The sequence below is a fragment of the Acartia tonsa genome, chromosome 9 (genome assembly GCF_053477335.1).
Source record: "Acartia tonsa isolate MP-2025a chromosome 9, ASM5347733v1, whole genome shotgun sequence".
NCBI classification, from domain to species: Eukaryota; Metazoa; Arthropoda; class Copepoda; order Calanoida; family Acartiidae; genus Acartia; species Acartia tonsa.
This window is the reverse complement of record NC_137268.1, coordinates 46497687-46519378: the sequence shown is the minus strand read 5'-3', so window position 1 is coordinate 46519378 and position 21692 is coordinate 46497687. Positions and strand designations below refer to the sequence as shown.

The 21692-nt window shown below is 33.3% G+C and overlaps 3 protein-coding genes across 3 annotated transcripts in view; all 3 read left to right on the top strand.

The window, feature by feature from the left end:
* tex (THO complex 3 homolog tex) overlaps positions 1-948 on the top strand; it is a 121908-nt gene extending 120960 nt beyond the window's left edge. Inside the window, exon 11 of the mRNA XM_080173097.1 lies at positions 378-948. Coding sequence (XP_080029223.1) covers positions 378-434 — 57 coding nt within the window. The 3' untranslated portion in view covers positions 435-948. The remainder of the gene's footprint in view (positions 1-377) is intronic.
* LOC145329071 (G patch domain-containing protein 3-like) overlaps positions 1-21692 on the top strand; it is a 45788-nt gene that overhangs the window by 813 nt on the left and 23283 nt on the right. The window contains exon 2 of the mRNA XM_080173091.1: positions 18907-18985. Coding sequence (XP_080029217.1) covers positions 18918-18985 — 68 coding nt within the window. The 5' untranslated portion in view covers positions 18907-18917. The remainder of the gene's footprint in view (positions 1-18906; positions 18986-21692) is intronic.
* Positions 944-18857, top strand: LOC145329070 (copine-8-like). The gene is made up of 18 exons (XM_080173090.1): positions 944-1058; positions 1666-1732; positions 2389-2463; positions 4113-4179; positions 5273-5345; positions 6312-6442; positions 7360-7447; positions 7942-8025; positions 9033-9157; positions 9557-9599; positions 11086-11188; positions 11530-11736; positions 12277-12421; positions 12595-12746; positions 13049-13132; positions 13578-13648; positions 14192-14258; positions 16584-18857. Exons 1-18 carry the CDS (start codon positions 1017-1019, stop codon positions 16658-16660), a joined length of 1701 nt encoding a protein of 566 aa, XP_080029216.1. The 5' UTR covers positions 944-1016; the 3' UTR covers positions 16661-18857.

The window sequence follows — 21692 nt, the reverse complement described above, 5'->3', positions numbered from 1 at the left end:
GGTGATAGGTTCGAATCTTTACTTAATACCGCGTCTTAATTGAAGACGTAAAAGTGGTTCTTATTGCTGATATGTCAGGTGCGTGACATTAATAGTTAGATTAAGGGGAATGTCTTGGCCCCAAAACAGACGCACATTACCATGCACAGTTAGAACTTTCAGCCAAATGTCATGCAATCAAAGAGTTGGTTGGGTGATGAGTGTTACTTGACCTAATACCCCAATTGTTTCGCCGGAAAAAGAGATATTGGGCTCCTTAATTATCCTGGGTTGTTGGACCTGACGTTAAAGTGTCAAGAAATTATTTGAAGAGGAGGGAAATTATTTTTCGTTCATTGTCCTGTTCCCGACTCCGTGTAAATTATTATTTTGTTTAGGACAAGTATGAGAGAGAAGTGGGAAATGTTCGAGTTTGGGGATTCCCATCAGATTAATTGTATTCTTCATTATCATAATCTCATTAAAATATGGTTTCTAAAGACAACACAATACATAAGTATTACAATAGAATGTTCAGTTATCTTAAGCTAAATTTTTATTTGATCATATCATGTTTACATAACAGCCATTTTCCTGAAATTTGAAAATTATTTTGCCACTTTAAAAAAAAATTTAAATTTTTTTTGTGATCTTTTCTTATTTTGAAACCTAAAGGTTATATTTAATTTCCTAGTTATTTAACTTTGCAAATTGATAATAATAATACCTTTTTAATTCAATCGTCCCAGTATTTTAAAACATTAGGAATTCAGTGTCTTCAAATGTGAGAAAGAAAATTACATATTTGATATTTTTTACATCCAAAATTACCAAAAATCATGATGAAACCATTTTGTGATTGGTGAATTACCAAAAATCATAAGATCATTCAACTGTTAAATTTTTACGCGAATCATGCATTTGTAAAAAAAAACAATTTTTGATAATTTTTTCTACATATTTCAGAAACTATGTGAATCTTTTCTACTTTATATTTATAAAATTAGTAGAATAGAGAAAATTTAGAATATATTATAATGTGGACAAATCCTTCAGCACCAAATATCCCTCCAGGAGGAATGTGTTCCATAAATGATTTAAAACAAGGATAATTATGTCTACAAGGATCACAGCAAATACAAACAAACAACATTATACATATAATAACATATGAACTATATAACATATCCTATAATATAAAGTAGTAAGCTTTTTTGGTTTGTCCCTTAAGATCTCGGTAACCACTAATCTCATTGGATTCTACTCTTCAGGGAATATACCTACTGGTCCTGTGGTGGTTTTAAGCTATGGAGGTGGGACACCCCCAACCACCCAAAAAAACAAAAAATATCCCTTTCATTTTTTTAAAGAGATGGTTGTTGCACCAGTGCAGCGGTACTGATTTTTTTTTTAATTACTTGGGGCAAAGCCCCTAGAGGCTAGGGGCAAAGCTGCTAGTGAATTATATAATATAACTTCTCACAGTAAGCATACTAAATAATAATTTATTTGATGTACATCCCCAATGATTACACACAAAATTACCTCTTCTGTAGATTAAAATTAGTGTTATTGTAAAAATTTGGGGACTAATGTAATAAACAGCCCATTGTCTCCTCTTTCTCTGCTTTAATTCACTTTGTGCTTGATCCTTTTTATTTGAACACATTCTACTTATTCTCAGGAGGGGGGCTAGAAATGCCTTCAATGTTAGTGGAACTTTCTGTCAGTTGTAACAAATTAACTAATGCAGGCAGGAATATAGATATGCAGCAATACATTTGTTGAAGGGGGTAAAGTGATAATTAAAGTGGCTTTTTACATGAGGGATACTAGGATATGGTTGGGCTGATTTCTAATGCCGGATATCCGGCCGGATAACAGGATATCGAAGTAACAAAAAAAAATTCATAAAAATAGGCTGCCGTTTAGCTGCCGACTGCCATCTGCGGCGGCTGGCAGCTGCCAAAAATCATGTTCTAAGATTTCTAATATAAAATTTCACATAAATAAATATTTTCCGAAAACGGATATTCGGCCAAACCCTAGTTTTTGGGTCATTTTTTCCGCGTATTTTCCGAAAAATTGTGTGTTAGCAAATGTGTGTCAAATGCGCTTATTAAGTCAAACTGTTCTTTATTATGAACAAATATATATATATATATATTAATATATGAAATGGTCAAAATACAGAACAGTTTGACCTAATAAGCGCATTTGACTAAACGCTAACAAACAGCTTTACGGAAAATACGCGAAAACAATAACCCTCTTTATGTACAAATTAATGTTCTGCTTATTAAGTTATTGTTCGTTTGTATTTCTGTCTGATTTAAGAGCTTCGCTTTTACGGATGTTGTCATCCTTGTTTCCTTTGTTTGTCATATCTATATTCCCTAAATCCTGCAGATGTGTTGTCCAAATCAGATCCATTCTGTGTCATATCCATGGCAAACTCAAGCACTGGCAAATATTTTGAATCAGGTAATGGTTTTATAGACAGCTTTTCGCGGATATAAAAATTATAAGATTAAAATCAGTTTTGTTCCCCCCGACGGGCCGAAGGCCAGGGCTAACAAAAGTGGTATTAATATTATGTTTTTTATGATATTCGACGATTCGTGGACAATTCTTCGTAATACGATGCTATACATAGTTTTTCTGTATGGTTTTAATCAAGTAGATAACAATCGATTTCCAAGTCATAATGGAATAGTTATTTCTCGTATCGTATTATAAACGGCTTTCCGCGGATATAGAATGTACAATTTTAAGATTAAAATTAGTTTTAATCTTATGATTGTACATTTCTATATTCGTAGAAAACTGGCTATAATACGATGCTAGACATAGTTTTTTCGTATGAATGAGAACCGGTTCCTATCCACCGGATTCGAATGAATACGAGAAAGAATATTTCTACTCAAATTGCAATGTTTTTAATTTTTTAAGAGTTGTACATTAATTTTTCAGCCCTTGACTTAAAAGAATAAAAGATTCCCACAAAAAGATAATAAATAGAATATTCAATAATATGAAAATATGCTATAAGAAGTAAATAAATTCCTGTAACAAATGTTATTGATTTATGCATGTCTTAATCTAAACAATTACACTTCTCATATTATTTTTAGTAAAAGCAATACTTTTAATTAGTCCATAGCCCCATACTTTTTAAGAGAAATATTTAAAGGTGATGGTTTTCATTGGGGATTATCTCGTTATTTTGGTACCGCATACCCCACGCCGAATAGCTTAAAACCTTCCAGGAACCAACACTGAACATTCCTGAAAATTATGAAACGATCGGTTTAGCCGTTTGCTAGATCTTACACACACTTTTACAACTCAATAATATAGGATTGTGATTTTTAATAGCATTTCGGATTAACCAATAAGTAATAACGAATCTACTAGAAGAAAAGCTACACCACAGAACAGGGTTCCGGAGCCGGGAGCAGCAACATTTTTGGTGGAGCCGGATCCGGAGCCGTATTTTTCGTTAAAAACGGCTCCGGCTCCGGATTAGCTAAAAATGATTTTTTAAAGTAATATTATAATTTGGCAACGGTCTATTTCCATATAATAAACTGAAAAACTATTGTTACTTAACAAATAGACACACATCCTTCTACTTTTATATACCTTTAATCAAATAAAAGCAAAATATTTTATATTATTGTTTTATTTTATCAAATTCAATAATGAAAAAAAATTGATATATTATTTTTAAGGTAGGAGCCGGAGCCGGAGCCGGAGCCGGAGCTGGAGCTGGAGCCGGAGCCGCATCAAAATTAAACGGCTCCGACACCCTGCCACAGAACAGCATTGCAGTGTATTTTCTGCACAAGATTCAATTTGCAAAAAATACTTTATTCTCCCTCTCCTTCTTCTTCATGTTAGCTTTTTTACCTTTATAGCTTCTTAGAGCTAAAAATCAGTAGTCATTCATTATTGAAAAGTTTTTGTTGAAACCAGCTTTTTTGTCTCTCTATCGAAAATTGTGTAAACTTGATGACTTGTTTTTCATTTTTACCCCCTCCCATATTTTTCATAGGCCAAGGATTCCCTGTCACAGACTTTACTGCAATATAATATCATTTTAACATCTTAATGTTTTTTTTTTATTTCAGGACGGACGGAGACAATCCAAGATACGCTGAACCCAGTATGGCAAAAGAAATTAGTTGTGCCTTACAGGTAAAGGCTTTATTATAGATAATCGATATATATTTTTACTTGGATGTTGCACCAGATTTTCTTGTACTCTGATAAAGTGATGCTCGCAGCTGGCTATAAAATATACCCCCTTTGTCACATCCCCTCCCCTACTACTGGATTAACGAACTGACCAATAAATGAGGTCCATATCAGCAAGCTAGATTGGCGACAAATTTTGCCCTAGCAATATGTCCACGTATATCGTATATCCAATATTTAAGTATGACTGCGCTAATTAAAGCAGGAACTACCTTTACCGTAGGCTACTTTAATACCCCCCCTCCTATATTTGAATTTACTTAAGATAAACAAAATCGTCCTCTTTTCTCTTATAAATATTAGTGGGAAAATATACAAAAAAAAGAATGACAATATCCATAACAGCGAAGATAACAAATCAGAAAATTAGAGAACCGAACATTTTCAAAATGAAACATTTAATTTTCAACATTACCTATATAGAAGAAGTTAAACAAAAATTACTTAAATACAGGATACTTTATATGGAAATACTTACATTTTAATCATCATTCCAGGTTTTAAATCTATAAGACAGATCTTACATATTAAATTAACAATAAGAGCTATCCGTCACGGTTCTACGGAACCAACATATATGTAGAAAAGCTTTTAGAGACAAGAAAAAGCTTTCAGGATAAAATTTGAATGGCGGTGAAAGTTTTGGTTTTTAATATATTATATAATAAATCTTCCAAACTCAGGAAAAGTCTGGCTAGAAATAGATTAAACATGAATATTTAATATCTATCTTATATTCAACTTGTATTATATGGCCACATAGGTTATATTTATCTTGAAAAGAAAATATAAGACCAAGATTTTATTTTAAATATTATCTTGCTGTGCCCTAACCCTTCAGGGGGTCTACCCAGTAACCAATGTTACCTAACCTAACCTGCTCTTAAGTAATAAACAAACGAATATCTTCCCCTCCTAACACTTTTACTTTTAAACTTTTCTAGAAATAAGGAGGGAGGGGTTTCAGTGCACTAAAGGTACTTTTAGGGAATACGCAATTGAGACATCATATTAGTTTGTGTTCTATTTTTAGATTTGAAGAAAGACAAAAGATTAGGTTTGATGTTTATGATCGAGATTCATCTAGCAACGACTTAGATAGCCAGGTCAGTTACACAGAAATGTTTCTTTAGCTTTATTTATAAGTAGCAGATACGCCCCTAGAGGCCTCTAAGAGCACCTTAGATGAAGCGGAGGAGGAGGACGACCTTACCCCATTTCCATTTTTAGTTTTTAAAGAAAAAGATTTTTTTGGCGGGAGGAAATTTTTTTTTGAGGATGGTGGTACCCTCCCCCAAAATAGTTACAAACCTACCCAGGACAAATGAGAAGATACTTTGTAAGGGAGAGCCACATTGGTTCGGTGGTTAGCGAGATCGTTCTTTACAGACCTTCTATGGCATAAAGGTAATAGAAATAGACAAAAGGGGGGGGGGGGGGGGTAATGCAACCATCTCGTAATCAGTGAGCAAATGGCACTTAGAATTCAAATTTTGATCTGGAATTTTGCATGAGTAATCCTTGGTAGGTCTATTTTCCCTAAATTGAACAAAAAGTTGGAAAAGTAACGGCTAACGGCTGGCGGCTCAGAAGTTTAGCCATTTTTAAAACTATTTTCAAGGGAAATCATCACGAAACCTATCTCCACATAATACTCTATGCTGCTCCAAAACGTTTTCAAAAGGTTCTAGCCGCTAGTTGCTGGTACTAGAAATCTAAAAATGTTTTTTTTTTGTATCATTTCACATGATTTAAAGCAAAAATATGTTTCAAAAAGTTGATTCCTACATAATTTATGGCAGATTTGCCCTAAAAATAGCCAAAAAACGGCTAAACGGTTGAGCTGTTAGCCGTTACTTTTTCAACTTTTTGTTCGATTTAGGGAAAATAGACCTACCAAGGATTACTCATGCAAAATTTCAGATCTAAATTCGAATTGTAAGTGCCATTTGCTCACTGATTACGAGAGGGTTGCATTAACCCCCCCCCCCCCACCCTTTGTTATTTTTACCTGTTATAAATTACCTTGATCGTCCAAAATTTAAGTTTCAATTACTAGATTTTGTGTTTAGGACTTTTTGGGATTTCTGGAGACCACTCTGGGAGAAATAATGGGGTCACAGAGTCGAGGCTATACCAAACCACTGAAGGACGGAGGAAAGGGAACCATTACCATCATTGGAGAAGAACTAATGGAATCTAGGTCAATATATTTCAAATATTTATTTGTTCTTGTTAAAGGGTAAAGATGTTCATTTCATATAATTTTAATTTTTTTAAAGATACTTTTTAAAAGCGAAGCTTTTCTATAATTAGGGTCGGTCCGTCCGTCCGTCCGTACGTCCGTACGTCCGTACGTCCGTACGTCCGTAACGGATAGCTTTTTTCGTTAATTTAGGCATGTTAGGATTGTCCTATCGATTTCAAATTTTGCATGGTGATTCCTTTAATAGTTAGGTACGATTTAGAAAGCGTAGCAACTCTATAATCATTACCAAAATGTCCGTACGTCCGTTTTAAACATGTTGATTTTTTTACTTTTTTAACAACAAATTTTTATGTGATCAAATCATCCGATTGATCTGATTTTTGGTATATTGATTCCTGGGAGAACAAAGTATAATGTTATAAGCGAAGCAACTCTATAATCAAGTCCTAAAAATGTAGGTATGTCCATAAACATTATCCTGTATAAAGCATTTTTTTAACCAAATTTACTTAGAATTTTGCTTCGACTCTTATATATTTATATTCTGATTATTTAGTTCTGACAATATATAAGTGTTAATGTCCGTTTGTCCTATCGTTTCAGTGCTTCGCTTTTATGGATGTTGTCATCCTTGTTTAGGGGAACTAGAGGGGGATATTTGGTGCTTTTCCCCCTCCTTATTTGAAAAATAATTAAAATGCGGAGTTTTCCTCCGCCATGGTTACCCCTACTGGTTTACTCAGTACCCAATATAACCTAACCTAACCAGAGCTAAAGCAACAAAACAAAGAAGCTAAAAATTACCCTCTCCCCCTCCTGCTTATTTTAACAAAAATAAGGAAGGGGAGGGTTTCATTGCTCGACAAGGCTACTTGAGGTACGACCAGTACATCTAATTCTTATTATTTCAGGGAACAGTTGACATTTGAATTTAGTGGGAAGAAATTGGACAAGATGGACTGGTTTGGTAAAAGTGATCCATATCTAGAAATTCATAAGGTACCTATGGTTCTAATTCTATTCATTCTGATATAAGTCAATATAAAGGTAATGAAGGAAAAGGATTTTTATCAAAATTTCCAATGGATAAGATAAGACAATGGTCAATAGATTGATGAACATCTCCAATTATAATACATAAAATTACCCCTTCTGTAAAGTAAAATTAGTGGTTGAAATGCTTGAACACTCAACTTAAAGAATCAACCAATCAAAATTCAATAAACTTTCCGAAGTTGTTAAGCCAACGAATAAGAAAACATTATTATAAAACTTTGGGGACTAGCGTAATAAACAGCACATTGTCCCTTCTCTCTCTGCTAGTTACCAGTATTTTAAACCTTGTATTAAGATTCAATTTAGGATTTTGATTTGTTAATAAGGTGATAACCTTAACTAAATTAGCAGCTTTGCCTCTAGCCTGAAGAGGTTTCACAGTTAATGATACAAATTCTTACACGTATATGCAACCAAAAACTTTTTTTATGTTTTAGTTAACAGAAGGAAATAGTAAGATCCTGGTGAAACGAACTGAAGTTATTAAAAAGACCCTTAATCCTGACTGGAAACCAATAAAGGTAAATTTTTTCAACAAAGCTCCTACATAGGATAGTTATTTTTAAAGAAATAAGATGAATACAAAACAGTGCATTTAAAAGGCATAACTAATATTTCTATCCATTCGATATCAGACCTCTATGATTAATTAACTTTTAATAATTTTAATACACTTAGTATTTTTAAATCATCTATTGGTAGGGAAGGAATAGGTAAGGGGGGGGGGGAAGTTTTGACACATTTGCGTAAACCTGGCACCCAGGCTTTATCTTTGGACTGAGAGGATAGGTTATTAATGATAAAATCATTCTTATATGATGAATTTTACGAAGTTTTAAGGTTTTTTGGATAGGCCTCCAGGTTCCGGAGCTCCAGGCCTCCAGGTGGTCTCTGTACAGGTAAAAATGAAAAAAAAAAATTTTTTTTTTTTTAAAGTTACAGGTCAACTTATAAAACAAAATATGCATCTTTTTTTAATATTATTCATATATTTAAAGAAAAAAGATGCATATTTTGTTTTATAAGTTGACCTGTAACTTAAAAAAAAAATATTTTTTTCTATTTTTACCTGTACAGAGACCATCTGGAGGCCTGGAGCTCCGGAACCTGGAGGCCTATCCAAAAAATCTTAAAACTTCGTGAAATTTATCATATAAGAATGATTTTATCATTAATAATCTATCCTCTCAGTCCAAAGATAAAGCCTAGGTGCCAGGTTTACGCAAATGTGTCAAAACTCCCCCCCCCCTTAGTGTAACGAAGTTATATCATTTCCCAATGTGTTGGACCCTCGTCATACAGATCATGGGAATGGATATAAAATATACGTGGATATTATTACAGGGGAATAATTGCCGTCAATTGTTAGGTTGCTAACATGGAATTCATTTAATGGTTATTTCATGGGTATGCATGGGGTAAAGATGGTAGTTGAGGAATATGGTTAGCCCGCTGCGAGTTTCACTTTATTAGAGAACATGAAAATTTGGTGTAACATCATCCAAGTAATAATATATCCATTGTACAGATTCAAACTCGTGACCTGTGTAACTGTGATGATGATAGAACTCTGAGATTTGAGGTGTATGACTGGAACTCAAATGGGACACCCGACTTTATTGGCAGCTTTGATTCAACACTAAGAAAATTGAGGTAACTACTTGGTTAACATTGCTTTGTAAATTGCTGTGTATGTATGTTTACATAAAAGAAACAGGATATGTGTGTGTGTGTGTGTGTGTTTAACAGTACCAAAAAATATCCGTAACCCCTGAACCGATATAGTTTTACTTTACAATGTTGCTTCTCAATCTCATAGGTTCTAGAAAAGTTTATTACTATTTTGGAAGATTACCTCCATCCTCCCAAGAGAAATCGCTCCTAGCAAAGAAATAACAAAAAAATTTAAGACTTCACTGGCATAGAAAACATTTTTTTTATTTTGCTTCATTTTCCTATCTTTCACATTTAAAAAAAAAAATATTAATATCTATGAATATCAATGAAACACAAATGTACAACTTTTTATTAAACTTTCATCTTTTTTTTAAGGTCTGGACCTGGAAGTACAAATACTTATGATGTCATTAACAAGGTAAAAAATGTTTGTTTAAAAAAGTTTTAATATCTAAAATAGTGGCATTTTTCATTATAGACGTTATTTAATACTAGCGGCTACGCCGACGACCTTAACTCCTTCCACTCCTCTCCTGACATCCCCCAGTCAGTTGAATCCATCAACTCCCACCTCTCCTCAATCGCTGACTGGGCCTCCTCCAACGGCCTCTCCATCGCCCCCAACAAATCCACTGTCACCCTCTTCACACCCGACCGCAAACACCAATCCAACCTCCATCCTCAAGTCCAAATTAATGGCTCCACCCTTCCCCTTGAGAAAACCCCTAAAATCCTTGGAGTTACCTTTGACACCTTTTTCAATTTCAGTTCCCATGTCTCCACCATTTCCTCAAAAATTTCCTCCCGCCTTAGAATCCTCAAATGTCTGGCTGGCACCAAATGGGGCCACCAGAAGGAGACCCTCCTCACCACCTACAACACCCTCCTCCGCCCCATCACCACCTATGCCTGTCCTGTTTGGTTCCCTAACACCTCCAAAAACAACATTGACAAACTCCAAGTCCTCCAAAACCAAGCCCTCCGCATCTGTACTGGTTCCACTAAAAAATCTCCTATCAGCCACCTCCACCAAGAAACCAAAATCCTACCAGTACGGAACCACCTTTCCCTTTTATGTTCCCAGTACCTGGCCTCCTCCCTCCGTCCCTCCCATCCATCCTTCCACAACGTCACAACCCCCCCTGGCCCTAGATCCAAAAAATCCACCCTTCAATCCATGTTCCTTCCTACCCTACAACCTTTTCTTTCACCCGACAACACCCTCCTTCCTACAAACTACAAATCCACAATCTCCAGACTCCACACCTCTGCTGTTACCCAAGCCATAAATTCCTACCCCCCAAATCCTGTCCTCAACCACGCCCCCCCTGACATCAACCCTTCCGAGACCCAACTTCCCAGGCACTACAGAACCATCCTCTCCCAATTAAGATCCAACTATTGTCCTAAACTCCAAAGTTACCTCCATTCCATCAACGCTTCTCTTACCCCCAACTGCCCATCCTGTCCCGCCAATCCTACCCCAGAAACTGTCCAACATCTCTTTTCCTGCCCAAATAATCCCACAAATCTCACTCCTATGGACCTTTGGCAAAATCCCTCCCATGTAGCTGCCTTCCTCTCCACCCATCCAAGTTTCACTAGTCTTCCTCCCCTCCTCCGCTCACCTCCAGAGCCCCCACCATAAGCCCCCCCCCCCCCCCCCCCCACCATCCTTCTGATGACAACCCGGACCGGAAACGGACAAAGAACAGCCAATACAACAACAACGCCCCTAGAGGCCTCTAGGGGCACTTTAGGTGGGTGGTTGATTACGACAACCTAATTATTTATTAGAATCTTCCTTGTAAAGGAGAACCATATCGGTTTAGATGTTAGCGAGATCCTTCGGTACAGACAGACAGAGATCTTGTTACTTTTTATATGAGGATGATTTTTTTTAGGAGAAACAAAGAAAGAAAGGAGTAAAGTATCAAAACTCTGGAACATTAATATTAAACAAATTCTCCAGTGAAACCCCACCAAGTTTTCTTGACTATATAAGAGGTAATTTAACTTATGTTTAAAGATTTTTCTACCTTTGACTTATTACTTACTTTTTTCCTTTTTAAAATTTTTGATTCATTTTTTTTAAAAATGTGTGTGTTTGTAATATTTCCTGCAAATCACACAAAAATACAAAAATACAATTACTCGCAGCTGGGTAAAATAAAGGTACCTTCCATCCACATTCCACCCCCTTTACCCCATCCTTTCCCCTCCTGCTTGATGAACGAACTGAACTATAAATGAGGTCAATGTTAGCAACAATTTTCTCCTGACAATATAGCCACGTATATTCTATATCCATTAATACAAAACTAAGATTTGAACACATTTTAATTAAGGTGGAACACAGATGCATTTCACTGTGGCGGTGGATTTTACCGCGTCCAATGGCAATCCCGACGACCCACGTTCCTTGCATTACCGCGGAGCCGCGCAGACGCCGAATAATTATGTCACCGCCATTCAAGCAGTTGGTGGAATCATCCAAGATTATGATTATGACAAAAAGTTTGCCGCGCTCGGTTTTGGCGCCAAAATTCCTCCAGGGATGGATACTTTAAAATTAAATTTTGAATTTTGTTAACAACTTGTAGGTATTTTTTTGATATGTTAGTAATATCCCTGTATTGACTACTAGCAGCTGCATAAAGGACAGAAAAGCATAAACCACTCTAAGACTTTAATCCTATTATATAAAGTAGTAAGTTTTTTTTCTGTAGCGAAGGATCTCACTAACCGCTGAATTGCTATGGTTCTCATTTACAGTGAGGCATCTTATAGGTCCTAAAATGGTTTTAGGCAATTTTATTTTATTTAAAATGAATGTGATCTGGTTTATTTTTCTGCCCTTTCATATATCTTCGAATATTATAGAACACCTAGATGCTAGGGACGTAGCCGCTAGTATAAAGATAAAACAGCAACCACATGACCTATATGAATCTTCCTTAAAATGGAGGACTCCATCGATTCAGTTTTATCGAAATCTATCATGAGTCAGATAAAAAACCTTATACTTTAAATAATAGGATAGTGTACTACAAAAAGATAGAAGAAAGAGTTTTTAAGTATCCGTCTTTTATCAGATTACAGGGTGTCCCACGAATTCTTCATGAACCTCTCACCCCAGAGTCCTTACTGTGATGGTATAGATGGGGTAATATCTGCCTACTATCAATCAATCAATAGTGTCAGACTATATGGTCCAACTAATTTCTCACCAGTAATAAGGTAATTAATATATGGTTTATGGTTTTGATATGGGGTAAAATCAGCAAATTAATTCCATTTGAAGTTACTGAAATATTTCATTAAATTTGAAGAAAAAAAAACATCTTAAATAATATCTCATTTTAAATGTTACGTATATAAATGTAAAATTTTAAAATTTATTACCATTTCAGGCATATTTCGAGATTCGCAAGTGCCTATGATCGCGACCCTTCAAACTACTTTGTACTGCTGATCATAACAGATGGAGTTATTACTGATCTAGATGATACCAAGACGGCCATTATACAAGCTTCCAGTCTTCCTCTTTCTATCATTATTGTAGGTAACATATCAACGAGGATTTTTAAGCGCAGCTATTTAATATTTTTCCTGTTTATCTGTTGGTTTATTACCAATTTTCGGATCTAGTGCAGTTCACGGTGAAATGTTTCTGGTAACGATTATCTCCAAAAATCGATGAACTTAGAATTATTGGTCGAAAACTACTGGACACTACTAGTTGATCAAGCAAATTATAAATTTTTGAGCCAACGAATAAGATGGTCACAAAACTTTGAATACCAAATACAGTCCAATATCCCCTTCCTTCTTGGGTAAAGTGAAAATTGAATATTTACATTTTAGGCGTGGGATCCGAGGATTTTTCTGCCATGGACGAGTTAGATTCTGACGAACAGCTCCTTTCGTTTGGCGGTCAAACAGCCAGGAACCGTAGTTTTTCTTTTTACTAATAAAGCAATGGATATATTATTACTTGGATCTTAAACCAGATTTTGTTATCTAAGAAAGTGAAACACGCAGTGAGCTATAATAACATTTTTCCTCTTCCACCCCCTTTACCCCATACCCTCCTCCCCCCCTACTGGATGAACAAACTGACCAATAAATGAGTCCCCTGTCATAATATTCCCGTATATTCCACATTCATTAATAAGTCAGTAAAAATTAAGCTTAATATTTGATAACTGTCTTGAATTATTAGATAATCAACGATTTTATGTCATGAATGTTCGAATTTCTTATTTTCAATTACAAGTTTTTTTAGTTAAATAAGACAGATTTTTTACTGCTTAAATTGCGATTACTTCATACTCCATTTACTTATTCCTGATTCCCTGCAAAAAAAAAATTAAGAAAAACCTTTGGATTAGGAGGGACATTGTCCAGTTTGTGGAGCTGCAGAAATTCCTGGGACCTGGAGGCATGGGCTGGGATAAGGTTCAGGTTTATAAGTGGCAAAAATTGTCGTCAATATTTCCATAAAGTTTTTTTTCTCAAGTTTTATTTTTAACCTATGAAACCATCAAGTTTTATTAAGTTTATTTAAGTATGGCTTCGAAACCGCTTAATATCTGCTGGATTAGAACCGCTTCTCAGCCATGCTGAAAGAGAATGCATAGCAACGTATTACAGAAAATTAACACAAATATTAAAATAAAAAATCACAAGATTAATGCCAGTTTTTTTAGCCCCGATTCTTGTTTCAATCCTTTCCCCTATATAACTTTTTATTTTAACCTATATCACGCCTGTTGCTATGTTAACAAATTTTCGCTTTAAAAAATTTCATTTGTTTTACTTTACAGCATTATTTGTAATAATTTTAAGTAGGTACCACTCTTCTGAAAATAAGTCATTTTTCAAATTCAAAATCAAAATGATTATTTTTTTCATCGTTTTTCACTAGCATTGATCATATATAAATTTTCTTGTCTAATATGCAAGAAATGTTCAGGAAAAAAAGACAATTTTTGATTTAAAACTTAGGAACAGCTGAGCAAAGAAGTGTTGGCAGAGATACCAGATCAGCTGCTAGGCTATATGCGCAGCAAAGGTTGGGCACGTAACAATAACAAAAATAATCAGAACTATTTCAAATAATAAATGAACTAGCTTCCCTTTGAACGGCTTTATCAATACATCCTTAATTTTGCCTGTATGTCCAAAAAAAAATTCAATAGTCTTAGTCGAACAAAATTAGATTTTTTAGCAATATCCTGAAGTTTCAATTTGACAAATGTTTTAAATGCCGCATTTATTCAAAATTTACAAAACTACATAGGGTAAAGCGGGGCGAACTCGGTCTTTTTTTCGGTTTTTTGAACCTGCAAATCGTAAAAATTATTTTTTTTAAATGGGACCAAGACCAGTAGAAAGATCTCGTTAAAGTCAATCAGGTCCTAAAAGGACGTAAACTAGGACATTGGGAAGTTTGTCAAAATTGATCTCTAAAACGGCACCGACTTCGCCCCGCCTTGAGGCGAAGTCGGTAGGGCATTTTCAAGCTTCGAAAAATCGATGACGTATTGATTTTATTACAGCATGCCCAAAAGGTAAAAGTTGCTAAATGTAATGAAGAGTATGCACTAAATTTTTTATTAAGTTAGGTCAATTTTTTCTACCAAAAAAAAAAATTTTTCCGAAGTACGCGAAATTTGACTTTTTTTTCCGAAAATTTTTTTGACAAAAAACATAAAAATACTACTAGAAAAAATAACTTTTTATGACTTTAAAGGCCTGATCCTTAAAATTCAGGCAATTTTGAATAGATTTGGCCAAAAAAAAAATTAGTTCTATTAGCAAAATTTCCTAAAAAAAATCAAGTTGAAAAAAAGAGAAAAGTTTGGCAAAATCTGTGGTCGATTTTCCAGCTTCAAAAAACCTATGACATATTGATTTAATTACAGCATGCCTTAAAGGTTAAAGTTGCTAAATGTAATAAAGAGCATTCACAAAAAAAATTATTAAGATCGGACAATTTTTTCTACAAAAAAAAATAAATTTTTTCTAAGTACGAGAAATTTGACTTTTTTTTCTCGAAAATTTCACTTTTTTATATAAAATTGAAAAAGTTAGTATAAAAAGTGAAAAAACCGAATTCGCCCCGCTTCACTTTTAGTCGATTTAAGAAAAAACTATACAAGCTTTTTTAAAGTTTTAAACGGAAATGGATAGCCTATTAGATTCTTAATAAGTCCCCTGAAGACGTCTAAGCTCTAGCTCTTACCAGTTTTTCGCCAACTTACCGTTTTTCCGACCGAAGCAAAAAAATCGAGAAAAAAAAATTTTGTCGTCCGACTTTAAGACCCAATAAGTACCCTAAAAATTCATCTCACAAAAATTTCATTTTATACTTTTTTGTAGGCAATTTAATAAGGAACAAATTTGATAAAATGTTTTTTTCTGTCAGTCGATTAGAACATGGAGAAAAATGTCATTTAATGAAGGTGGTCAAAAAAATACCGACTTCACCTCAAAACCGAGATCGCCCCGCTTTACCCTACCTAATATGCAAAAACAAATTGACCTATTTTTTTCACAACTTAGCTTTTTTTCTATTTTCAAACTTTTACTAAGAAATCTAATTGTTTACCTAGTGGTTTTTGCTTTAAATCTAAAGGGGTAGTTTCACAAAATGCATTTGAACTTAATTTAGTGAACCGCATATTTTTTGCTAGTTAATGGGTTAAACTATATATTTCTATGGCATATATTTGAAAGAATTTCAATTTTCTACCACGTAGTTTTGAAAATATCAAGACTTGAAAATCGTCTTTTTGTGATATATGCAATGCAATTTAAAAAGACGATTTTCAAGTCTTGATATTTTAAAAAGTACGTGGTAGAAAATTGAAATTCTTTCAAATATATGCCATATAAATGTAGTTTAATTAAATAACCAGGAAAAAATATGCGGTTCACTAAATTGAGTTCAAATGCCTTTCTCGTGAAACTACCCCTTTTAACACCCTAATACTATCTTACTAACCACATAAATTACAAACAATTAAACATATTTAATACCTATTTTACTAAATATTAACAAAGTCAACAGAACAGACTAAAATGAAGTTCATTATTCGTATTTTTAAACTCTGTCTAAACTTTGCGGGGGCCATTACCCTAGGGGGCCAATACCTGCAGTTCCCTAACCCTGTGGGTCTTCCAAGAACCCAATTTAATATATGTCCTAAAGTCATGAACAAACAAACGAAAAACTTAATTGTTTCAAATAGAAGAGGGGGGATGAAGGTACTTTGTTTGAAAACACCTTAACATTTCCACCTATTCCATGTGTTGAAACTAAACTAAACTATGTTATAGAATATTAATTCCTGTCTTTGTTCTGTTATGATATTGTTACACACCCCTTGTCAAGGTTTCCCACCACCCCCCAAACCAGAAATCTATCCAGACCTGACGGGAGCCAGTGCTCCTAATGAAACAAGAATGTAGACTATAATATGCTTATTATACGCCTTTGATTGTGTCTTGTTCTTACCCATCCAGAATATACCCACCCAGAAAGCTGTTGAGGGGGGTATATGCCCCCCCCCCCTTAGAATGTACCCTCAAATCTTTTTGAGAGAGGTAAACAGCCCTTTACCTACCCCCTTCCTCCAACCCAAAGAAAACAGGATGTTTATAAAGACCTATAACTATTTTTTACCATTATTTGATATTTTTAAAAAATAATTAAATGTAAATAACATCTAACCTCTAACAAATAACACAATCTTCCAAACAATGTTCATGAATAATTAAATGTTATATGTTTTGTTAAAGTCTAAAAAGCTCAAATTGAGTTATAGCTATTTCTATCTATTTTGAAATTTTGTATTATATTGTAAATTAATGACCCTTCGCCAGCCATTCCCATATCTGTGTATATCATGGTAAATCATTTGTCAAATACTATAGATAGTCTTTTCATAATCTAAATATTGTATTACTTATTTAAAGCATCGTATTATAGACTTCTTACTGCGAATATTAAAATGAAAAATTTTAAGATCAAAACCAGTTTTGTTAACCCCGATTGCTGAAGGTCCGGTCTAACAAAACTTAATTTTATAATTTATTTTTTGATATTCGTGGAAAATTGTCTGTGATATGATGTTATTTCTGATTTTCAGTATGGCCGAGAACCGGTTTTAATCTAGCGGATATTAATCGGTTTCGAAGCAATACTGAAATTTTTTTATTGGCATATTTCTCTTCAAAACTTAGCCACCAAAACAAAAATTATAAAAAATAAAATAGCCTTAAGGATAGGAAGCGCTTTTAATCAACTTATAGTTCAAGCTCAATTTTTCAACCAAATGAAGGTTAACTAAACTGGATTGTTTTTTAATAAAAAGAAAAATTACAAAAAAAATCACAGTGTTTTTTAATGCTATTAATATTAAGTCTCATGATTGTAATTTAGAGCTTTATTTATATCTTGGTGAAAAATAATATATGTGTTCATTATTTACCTCTATAAATGTTTTTACTATAACTTTCTACTGTAGCCCTAACAGCTAATTGTTTTCAATTTGATCTAAAAATTTTATATTCCTATGTTGATTTTAGCTTATTTTATTAAAAGCAAAAAAGTAGAAAATAAACTTTATTTATAATGTAAAAAAAAGAATTACTGATAATTTTTTCATTACTCTCGAGAACAAAATCTTTACATTACAATACAAAATTCAATTTTAGCTTTAAAAATATATTAATCAATAATACAATGTAGTACGATGTCTGTCTGTCTGTCTGTCCGTCCGTCCGTCCGTCTGAAGCTTAAGATCTCGGTAACCACTGAACCGATCGGATTCTACTCTTGAGGGTATATACCTATTGGTCCTGTGGTGGTTTTAAGCTATTTTCTTGGGGGGTGGGACACCTCTAACCCCCCCAAAAACAAAAAATCCCCCCCTTATTTTTTATTCCAGCATTTATTTTGAATGAAAGAATAGCAACATTCTCTCACTAAAAACAATAAATATTAATTTTTTTATCACCTCTTGGGGCAAAGCTTCTAGAGGCTAGGGGCGAAACCGCTAGTATTATATGAAATTATAACAGCCTGGTATCTGTTCAATCAGATTAATCTTCGCCATTTAACAAAATCAAAAATATTTAAACTATGGACCAATGTAAATTTAAGGTGCTTTATATATAGCTTAAATTAATGATAAAATTTTTATAAAAATATATTAAAATGTACAAAAACATTTGCAATCTTTCAACTCTATGCTTAACATTTCTCTTTTAAATATTTAAATTTTTGAAAAGTAGTTTCTCAAGAGATTTCTGAAAAGTAAAGTAGATGTTGTAAAAATTAATAATTTTTCAAAAATGGTAAATTTAAAAATCTTGAAATCTATAAATTTCTTTTCTAATTAACAAAAAAATTTAATAATAATCATGGAACTACCCCTTGTTATAAAAAGCTTTTATAAAAAGACACTATGCCTAAAAATTTTAAACAATTTATTTCTAAACAGTGGTCTTAAAAGTGCTATTCTATTTATCTATTAAAATAATTCCAAAAATGATTATTGAATAAGTATCGTTAAAATTTATATTATAGATTAAACTTTTTTTTATATATATGTAGAAAGAAAACCTATATTTTGTTTTTTCATAATAAATTATTATTACTGTTTTTATTTAGATTTATTATTGATTTTTGTTGTTATTGCTTTTTTCAGATGATTCCTGTAAAATGTCTGATGATGAAATAATAGTTTTAGTTTCAAATATTCCTGCCAGCTATCATACCGCTGACTTGAGGTAAATATTCATTCAGGGGTTTTACCTTAGCTGGATCTTTAAATCATTTCAATGGTGCGTCAAATCGGGATGAGCCGAATTTCAGCCAATCACAGCGCGGCATTTTGTAAAATGCTGTGCTCTCATTGGTGGAAATTCGGCGCACCCCGATTTGGCGCACCATTGAAATGATTTAAAGATCCAGCTCTTGTCAATTACCTCCTCATACGTCCATGACTTCTAGGGGGCTTGGTGTCGCTTCGGGTTCTAGACCTCTCCACGTACCTTTAAATGTACTCAGCGTCTAAATTGCGGTTTATTTCTTTAATGGTATCACCTTTATCATGAAGTCTTAAATTACTGTGCATAGTAATAAGTTCCGCCTGTTTTAGGCCAAGGCAATCCTCCTACTCTATGTACTAATGTCGCGCATCTGAAATATCAGCAGCTTAGTTGGAACAATTTTATACATCTATAGTTATTACGTGGGGTTGAGCGAAGATTGTAACCTATTAGCTCCCCGACGAGGAGCGGACACACTACGTGTTAAGCTACAGTCGCGTGTTTCTACTGGGATATGCAAATTAAAATACATTATTGTATTTATTAAGTTGAGGTGGGAAGGGAAGGGAAGATAATGTAATTTTGTTAACAAAGAAAGATCTGATATTAAGAACTATTTTTTTTATCAAACTTTATTTCTCAATTCAATTTACATATATTTTTCTCAATAAAACATCTAGAATAATTTTTAAAAAGTTAATAAAATATGTGAACATTTTGTACTAAATAAAAGAAGATTTATTCACCTTTAGAATCATTAGAATTTTCTGCAACATAGGGTGGCTTTTAGTACAAAAAAGGTCGTCTGCGTTTAAATCAATCAATTAAAATCTTGATAATATATCTAGTTCTAAAAAATGAAACAACTTTGCGGCAATTTCGCAAAAAATAAAAAACGTCGACATTAAAAAGATACTAGGTAATAATAATGATAAATAGTAATAATGAATGATAAATCAATAATAATAGCAAATAATGACAATATGCACATATACAAGATTAATGTTTATAAATATTCATACGCAGCCGACAGATATGAAAATATTGAAAAATTTAGAAATTGTATGAAATATCTGACTTGGGCATAATTAAAAAACTAAAGCACTTTTTAGATTTGCACATCTATGTTTCTTTCACACACACAAAAAGAATTTTTAAATACACCTTTCATTAAACTCTGAGTGGCAAACTTATACTAGATAATATTCTGTATAATATCATTAGATCATTTAGACTATTGAATTATTATTAACTAAGGTACTGTACAAATATTTTTTTTGTGTAAATATGAAGAAAATAATATGTAATTTATGTCAAATTATAAATGCTAGGTAATGTTAATTTATTAAAATTGGTATTAAAAAGAAATATAAAATTGTAAGCCAATAAAAATGTTATAAAACACAATACCTATATAAAAACTTGTACTTTTACTTTCATATTACATCATAAATGTTTTTTTTCTGTATAGGCATAGAAAATTTTTAGTAAACTAAATTATATTTTGTTTCTACGCAATACAGACATTTCTTATCAATATAGGTAATGTCCTATTATTTTACCTAATAGAATATAAGCAAGCTTTACTATTTACTAAGATCATTGCAAGAGACGGGGGGAGAGGGGGCTGTTTGAAATTGAACAAGAATGACAATATATCCAATAGCAGAGCTAAAACTGCTGATAAATCTTTGTTTGTCCACAGTGAAATATCCTGCAGCACTCAGTGGGCCAGTTTCCTCCAGTATCCTTTCAACTGTAAACAAAAGCAATTTATTTTACTAGCAGTTTCACCCTCCCCCCCCCCCCCTAGATGCCTCTAGGGGCACTTAAGGAAGGAGTGGGTAAATCGATTCTCCACTTTCCATTTTGATATTGAAAAAAGAGTAAAAAAAATGTTAGGGTTGGGATTTTTTTCAGGGGCAATTTATCTTTGGAGAGTGGCTGTGGAGGTACCCTCACTCTAAATATTACTCTTCAGAAACACAGACTTACACCAGTATATAGGGAATGTTGTTTACCTATTTTTTTTTTTTAAGCGAATACATATGCAAAATTTATTATATCTTGATAATTACCTACTTACTCAGTTTTGAAAAATAAAAACTTACGTTTCTCAATTTTTCTTTTTTCAATCCTCTTCTGAGTGTGAACTTTAGCTTCCCTAAAATTAATTTAAAATTAAACTAAAAAAAAGTGAGAAAAATTGGGGAGAAAAGTGTATACCTTAATAATTCCAGATGTGATCTTAAAGAATCAGAGCATTCTTGGCCTATTAAGCAATAAATATACATTTCAATCAATGCATGGAAGGCGGTTGCCACATTAAAGAGTATGAGAAGTGTTATGTTTTCCCTGAAGCTAATGAACAAAAATCCAACAAAGAAAACAGGTGTTGCAGTAAGATACAGAAATAGCAAGTTTTCACAGCTTTTGTTCAATGTTTTGTAGCTTTTAATTATGTTTTCAACTTTTGAAGGTATATTTTCTACAACTAAAGGATCATGAATCTTATTTGAAATTTTTTTGCTACCTGAAAGGAAGTTTAGTAGGTAGGGATGAAAATCTAATTTTCTGTGTACATACAAGTAATAAGGTATAGCTAGCCATTAAATAAAATCATTGCTTTTTCCTCCTTAACAGTCTGTCAAAGCAAAAATATTTT